At 43.8% G+C, this 7,942-nt stretch overlaps 1 protein-coding gene across 1 annotated transcript; it reads right to left on the bottom strand.

Annotated features, from left to right (window-relative positions):
- Positions 1 to 5,552: 5,552 nt before the first annotated feature.
- BDV27DRAFT_59371 (uncharacterized protein) lies at positions 5,553 to 6,971 on the bottom strand. The gene is made up of 3 exons (XM_032077035.1): positions 6,755 to 6,971; positions 6,095 to 6,685; positions 5,553 to 6,031 (listed from the first exon to the last, which is right to left on the bottom strand). The coding sequence occupies exons 1-3, from the start codon at positions 6,762 to 6,764 to the stop codon at positions 5,670 to 5,672; spliced, it is 963 nt and encodes a 320-aa protein (XP_031922122.1). The 5' UTR covers positions 6,765 to 6,971; the 3' UTR covers positions 5,553 to 5,669.
- Positions 6,972 to 7,942: the final 971 nt, after the last annotated feature.

Raw genomic sequence — 7,942 nt, 5'->3', positions numbered from 1 at the left:
ATATTTATCCCTTTTTTTTTAAAAAAAAAAAAAGAAAGAAAGAAAGAAAAAAGGACCAGGTATTCCCACCGAAACAGCATAACTTGAGGCCGCAAGCTTCAATCGCTTGAGTTTTTAATCAAGGACCAGAACAATGTGTACCCGACTTTCTGACGCTATGCATAGCAATTTCAAAATAGAAACTTTAACTCCAAGTTTATAAATTGATTTCACAACAAAGTCTTAAAATTCTTAGGCCGCCCATAAATAGGGGTACAGGTCAAGTAAAACAGATGTCTAGTTTGAACCTTAGAAACTTGTTGTTCTTACATCACCTAATAATCAAGTTATATGTGATAAACACCCAAATGGCACATCAATTCACCAGCATATGAACTTTTCGCATTGCAATTATCTTTGCCGAACAATATCAGGCAGCAAAACATGGCAGACAAAGCAGTGGCATCGACCAGACAAAACTTCCCTCGTTCAGACTTGGCACTACCTCGCCTGTGTATCTCTTTGGTTTTGATACTGCTACACGCACCAAAGCCTCACGATGACCGCGTAGTTAGCGTGACCTCCAAAGAAGATCATATCGACCATCCGGCGGCAGCCGAGTCAAGGCAAGATGATGACGATGTTTTGCTTCTTTTCCAAGGAGTTTATGGATCACGGCACGAAGGGAAGTCAGATAGAACTAAAGAACTCTCCATGAGCATCCATACTTGCGCCTCTATCATATACTATAGCTTACTATTACCATTCTTTGACCGAATCTTGCTCACGGCCCCTGGTTTAGCCAGAAATGCACGGTTGGCCATTGAATTTCATTTGGATCAACAGCAATACATGGTGCCAGAGAAACAGCGGCTGCCGCAAGAGCAAGTACTCCTGACTAAGTCTCATAAGGCGATGTTGATAAATAACATCATAAACCACATGCGGACGGTGCTCACCAAAAGGCATCGCAGGAATGGTCGTATTAGAACAACAGCGTTGCACATCGCTCTACAACGAAGCAAATATTGTCAAGCGCTGGGATTGGCAGCTCGATTAATAAAGAGAAGAGATAAAACCAAAAGCATTTATCATTGTGTCGTGAAGAAGAGAAAGATATTGACTCATGCTCTATGCACGGCACTTACGCTATCTACAGCGACCCTGGAACATCTCGCCATTGCTACTAACGTGCAAGATCAGTGTCAAGAGTATTCTTGAAGTGAAAAATGATGCCGATTGATCTATCTAGCTCAAGCTGTTGTTCTAGCAAATCTCAAGGACAGTGACTGCGAGATCTTCTCTTCACTACTGTTTCCAATTTCGTACTGTGCCACTTTTTTGCCAAGTAGATTTTGGCAATATAAGATGTAAAGGGAGCTAACCATGTGACACGGGAGGTGTATTGTCATCAACTGCCATATCTAGAAAATTGGCATAGACATTAGCCTATGATATTGAGCCATTATCATTATAATTCAGAGAGCGTTCTATATACTTCATTAAGAAGAATAAGGAGGCGTTCTTCAAAGACATTCCATAAGCAGCACCATTAATAGTTAGATAAACTTAAGTGTACAAAGAATAAATTTACTTCAGACGAGATAGGGAAAACTAGATGTAGGCTTTTCACGCGACACTATGCCGGAACTCATACCTCCTTGCCGCTGATAATGGTGACCGCCTGAAATGTACTGCGCGTCTTTCCTAAAATGATCATACTGCTGGTTATTACAGTGTCCTCGTACTGGCTGGCCAGTGCGGCAGGCGACGAATCGCCATAGCATTTTTTGGACGCACCTATGTTTTCAACCCACCAACGCGCCTCTCCACAAATAGCCGCAGAGACAGGGTCATCAAAACTAGTGAACTTGGTCTTATCTATACACATATTGTGTCTTATTCAAATGTAAGGATGCGGGCTGTCGGAAGACTAGCTTTATGGATGCATTTAATCACGAAGGGTATAGTATGTATCAGCAAGAAGAATGATTGGCAACGTGTACTGTTTGATCAGCTTGCAAGGAAGTTGCAGCTATGTATCGAATTTCACTTGTAAAACTAACATAAACGAAAGATCTGGTAAGAAGGTAACCATATGTAACCCCATCCCTCGCAATCCTAGATATAAATGGAATGTGGCTAGTCACTATTTCCACGATATCAAAACACGAATTATTCTCCTCATTATCCATCGTTGCCTAGCACCTTTCTGCCTAAGAAAGGATCTTGTCTCCTCTATCTGGCCCATACCTGCTGATAGTGACCATGCCAAGGGGGAAGTAAGCGTATCATCGATGGAATTTACTTTGGCCCCATTTTCCACTAGAAGCATTACCGCATCCAATGCTCCGTATTCTGCAGCCCAGGAGAGGGGTGTTCGCTTATTCTGGTCACAATCATCTACAGGTGCTCCAGTTTGAAGTAGCAAGTGGAGAAGTTCGGTACAATTCCCCATGGCTGCATAGTGAAGAAGAGACCTCTCAAAGGGCCCCCTGAGATTTGACGCCCCCCCTTGTTGAAATGATGTGTGTGCTAGCTCAATAAAATTGAGAATATCACGGTTTAGACTTATTTCTCTAATTTTCTTAACACGTTGAAACTCAAGATCGACTTTGGGTCTCAAAGACATGGATAATTTCATCCTGGTCTAGAGAGAACGCGAGTAGATTTGAAAATCAAATATCACAAGCGGGCGAGATGGTGAATGTATACAGTCACCAGCTATGGCTGCTTTAAATGGCGATCTATCTTGGTTTCTATATACTCACAGGTGTATCTTGTCAGAAGCAAAGTATATGCCAGTAGTTTAAAGATGCCCTAGGCTATAGGAGAGTACAATGAGAACTATATCTGGCTGGGTGACATATTTCTCAGCCCCGGACGGCCCTTAGTTTCTCTCAAGATGTTCAGGTAGACATATCTTATTTCCAGCACCGTAATTATGACCATAAGTGAAGATAGGGGAAAACTTAAAATGCTTCTTCTCGTGCTCCAACAGTATTGTGTGAGGACTTTACATTTTTGAGTTAAACCCCAGGCACAAAGGTTATACTGTATACCCGCAGCCTCCCTCCCAAAATTATATTAATAGACCGGGCTAGTCTATGCATTATAGGATATTTTAGAGCCTGTTTACTAGTCAAAGGCTATATGAGCCGGGAAATGGATTGCAAAAGGAAAGGTGTTTGATGTCAAATCAACGATTCTTATATTATATTAACGATGTATCTTTAGCAATGAATCATGACGCTACAAGAGTTTAAGCGATGAGGGAAGAAATTGATGTTGACCCTAACTGCTACTTATTATGAAGAAAATTTCTGAGATTAGGACACTTTCCTGAAATTATACAGTAGTATATTACGCTCTTTTCAGATATTTCGCATTATCAATGCCTATCTCATATGGGAAGCTTGAGACGCTAGCGCCCAGGATATAGCCGCCAGGTTCACGTAAAGTCTAAGTTCAGGGCCAATCAAGGCTGACTATTTTTTTTCTCCACACCTCCATCTCCAGTATGACTGAGCCGAGGCAGCTGCCAACATTGGTTGAGGGGGTATAAAGAGTAAAGAGAGGTTTGTCCAGGCAGAAGGTAAGGCACCGTCACCCAGAAAGTGCGCTAACTGCCACTCTTCTTCGTTATATCGATTCATTTACGTGAACTCCTATTCACCCCTTCTTTTCTCCCGGTCCCTGCTTCACTACTTGAAATCAAACCAATCATAACACCTGTGAACTTCCTGTTCCGATTAGCTTTACCTCTTCCGGTATGGTCCCGATACGCCCTTCTGTAATCACCGCCCGCCTGGTCCTCCCAAGTCTATAAAGATCCTTCCCTCGCTGTTCTAATCACTTTCCTCCTAACTTCTTCTTCCTCCTCAATTCTACCCCCCATATTCTGCACTCACTCGGATGAGGGCTGGTCATCTGATACAACCATTTAGTCCCTCCTTCAAGCCCTCTTTCCCTCCCCTCTTTTCCAACTTGGAAAGCTGCGCCCTCTCGCGTCATCTCTACTTCCAGTTTCCTCTCCCTGCATCCAGCTTGACTTGACCGGCCGTGGAGCTGATTCTGTTTCCTCCGGTTTTATAATGCAGTAAATTTATTCATATTCTCTGTTTTCTGCTTTCCAACCCCCCTACTAGACAATGCGTTGACTTCAGAACTCGCTTAATGTTGAACGATCTATCTGCTATGGCATCTGCCCCTTCAACTCCCCTCTCCATGAAGACGCTGATTCCACCCCTGACAGGTTCCAAGGCTGATTACGGCTTACGGCTAACCCCACTCTCCTATCCTGTTCCGCGGTCGTCCGTCTTATATTGCATTTTGGCCAGCACCATGTAGGTCCCCTGTGCCGTTGTATGCAGCTTGATTGCCCAGATGGTGGCGGAACCACACCTGGAAAAAACAAACCGAATGGCATAAATGCCTCAACGGTGATCCCATGTGTTATTTTCACCGCCGTCACCGATCATAGCCCCGCGGAATGCGGCTCTCTGAGGTCTAGAACTGAAAGTCCCAGCCAACTAATAACCGATTGGAGGTCCATCCTCGACTTTCCGATCCGCTACGTCCTCATGAAACATGATAATGGAAAGAGAGCAATCAATAACAGAAGAGAAGGAATGACTAGTGTATCTACCACTGGGCTACAGTAATGATCCCTCAGTGCCACCGGTAGTCATGTTGATCTAGGCTATTCTGTAGCTTGTTTCAAAACCTACGACTTTCCTATAGGACAGAGAGCAAAGTGGTGGTAAAGGGCTCTGGGCTATATGCAATACCTCTAGGATCCTAGACACACCTGCTGCCAGCCGAATAAGGGTCGCTGGCGAAAGATTAGATTCAAGACATTAGAAGCGTCATTTCTCTTTGAGAAGCATGTTCAGTAGACATTGACTAACAGCTCTGCGTGCATCCCAACTGAGATGATCTAGACCGTCCGAGAGCTGCTGGACAAAGCCAATCTCCGGTGTCTCATGCCGGTGATTGACATCGCAAAAGTTATCAAAGAACAAGACGTATAAAACGTCCACCTCACCTTCCCAACGGTATCGATACTTTGCCAGCAACTCATTCAGCGCGGGCAACTGGTTTGTGAAGGAATAATCCACGCTGGGCACACCACCGTGTGCTGATATTAAGGAATAAACGGATTCCTGGAAGATGGTACTGAGGAACACTAAGCACTTTAATTGCCGGCTGAACTCTTCCGAAGGCTCCACTGGCATCTCAGAATCCTGCATCTGTTGGAAGGTGTTATACAATAAGATAGCTGCGTCATATACCGCCGGATATATCCGTAGGCTCTCTACCACCTTGGGTCGTTGTCGGTCGATCCTGAACTGTACTGTTGGATGAAGAGCGGTTGGCGTAAAGTATTCTGACAGCTGCCATATATGCGTAGATGGCTTGTATAACGGTGTTCTGGTAATAAAGAAGGCACTGGTAAATAGTTCCGTTATACTTGCATTAGTCTCCAAGAAAGCTTTTGCTGAAGGTCGTTGTGAAGGATACTACATTGGATGACTTACAAAAACACAACAAGTTCTATGCGCCAATCACCTTGCAATGCAAAAAGACCGCCTTTTTCATTGACCAGACGTTGGAGTCCACCTCGATGCACTTCCAACTGGCCTTCTTTTCCCCAGTATTTCTGCATACAGCCTCAATGGTCAACAGAATCATAAAGAAAACGATGCCTTACGCTTTGAACCATATAATAGATAGACATTGTCATACTCAGCCGGGGCACGTACCTCAAACATCAAGAGCTGTACTACGGAAGTGAGAGTCTCAATTTGCAGCGCTTGTTCGGGGTTATCGAGCCATTCTGTAATGGTACTGATGGCCTCGGTTTTGTATCTTAAGGCTACAGGGCAGTCGAGTTCCCCGTGGAGGTACGCCAAGTGAGCTGCTGCGTGCGCCATGATTGCATTCAAGGAGGCACTGTTTGACAGGTTCAACGGTAGCCAAACCTCCCAGATGGGATCGAAGGTCACACAGGGAAAGGCGTTCGACATCCCACTGGCGTGAGTACTCAACCCTGTGATATCAGTCACATTTTTCTACAGTATAATCGACGGTGCCAATAACCTAGAGTACGTACAGTAGTACAGCAACTTGCGGTGCTGCTTTGTCAAGGTCACCGGAAATGTATAGAAATGTTCGGAGTTGATAAATTCCAGAGGATGGAGGATTTCGGACAATATTTGAGCTGGGATACCCGACGACTCTAGTTTACTGTCTTTGCCAGAGTTTACTGGCTTTGCTTCCTGGTACTTTGTTTGGAGGGAGGACATTTGCCGCTGGAGTGCTTTAAGCTCCTCGAATTGGCTGGAAGCGTGGACAACGTCATTGGGTATTAGGGGGCGGGAGTATCGAGTATGGTCGGTAGAAGGTGCATCGCTTGAGTCTTCTTTAGCGATGGCTTGTTTCCGCCTCCAAAACTGTCGCATTGCATGACTGCGAATGCCAGGCTGGTCCTTGTCCAGTACAAACTCGAACTTGGTCCTCGTGTTATTTCTAGGCTGTTCTTTTCGATCTGGGCTTTTCTTCTGAGGTTTACTAAACACTATAAATGTAGTTTGTAGTGTTTGTCCTCTTCCATGAACCCATTCCTCCTCTGCTTCCCGCCTTTTTCCTTCCTCCACCCTGAGAAAGTTTTCCTTGTAGGCTGGCAAGCTGGTACTAGCCATCTCTGTGGAAGGTCATCAAACAATATTGGTTAAGTTACAGCCTTATTAAGCAAGCGTGCCAAGGGAATAACCTGTAAGCATATCGGCTAGTCAAAGAAGTCGGTTAAAACATTCTTCCATAAGAGCGAATGATGGCCCCTGGGATCGTCAAGAATTTGTCAAAAGAAATGAGATTGCAAATGAATAGAAGATAGCAAGGCAAGTTGTTTATACTAATAACCACGTATAGAAGCAATAGCACAGTTCCGAAGCTGAAAATCTTAAAAGACTTTTTGAGATGGAGTTACAGAGAAGGGTTGTGAGGATGTGGGGTGTGGTGTTCAGATGACGTAATTCCAGGGCGAGTTAGTCACCCCACGCGTTTGACTCGCTTCTGTTTTCTTATTCAACCACCACTCATACCACCAAAAATGCTTAGATCATCAAAATCTGCTGATTCGCTAAACTCCTATAAGTAGAATATAATTATCTGTCTCTGTATGCCTGCACATACCTCACAGCTTCTTCAACCGCTTAATATTGGTGTTTTTGGCCCGCTTAAGTGCGTGTATGGAAAGCTTCTTAACGTATGATTGCTGGCAATATGTATATTAATAAAGAAGACTTTCTATCCCTATATTCTGAGGCATGTACTAGAGTTGTTAAAGTCATCGTTAGGGAGGTGTCATAATTCACATTTGACCACAACGTATCCATATGTATCTACGCCAAATAGACCGCACATTGAAAATCAACTATGCACAGGTATATACATATAATTTCCGTGACTTCATTATATGCATCGCCTAGATGAAATACAGGTAGAACTACATACAACCTAAAAGACCTTGGTCTAAGATCACAAGGCGCACGGCCAGGAAGGTCTCGAGGCTACATTGGAGGTTAACCAGGGATCCTACGTCTAGGCCTCCAAATGGGGCGCGCCAATCAGGATCCAACCTTCAGATCCTCATCCTGATCCACCGGATTTCCGGATCGAATTCTTCGATCCAGGTCTGCACCGCGGTTCTACGCAGGGCGGATTAGGATCAATCCGTTTTGACCCTGATTTGCATAAATTTGCCAAGTCTTTCCTTTTTTTTGACTGGATAAAATGATAATTCATTTATATAAAATATTGTTATATACCACGGTTCTGGTCAGTGTATTCAGAAATCTTAAGATATAGCAAGTCTTTGTCAAAATTTTATTTTTGAATCTGTGTATAGATTATTTTATCTTACGCAATTTGAATAATACTAGTTTCAATATTATTTCAG

The sequence above is a fragment of the Aspergillus caelatus genome, assembly GCF_009193585.1.
Source record: "Aspergillus caelatus strain CBS 763.97 unplaced genomic scaffold BDV27scaffold_289, whole genome shotgun sequence".
NCBI classification, from domain to species: domain Eukaryota; kingdom Fungi; phylum Ascomycota; class Eurotiomycetes; order Eurotiales; family Aspergillaceae; genus Aspergillus; species Aspergillus caelatus.
The sequence above is the reverse complement of the archived record's forward strand: the minus strand, read 5'-3'. Positions and strand labels throughout refer to the sequence as shown.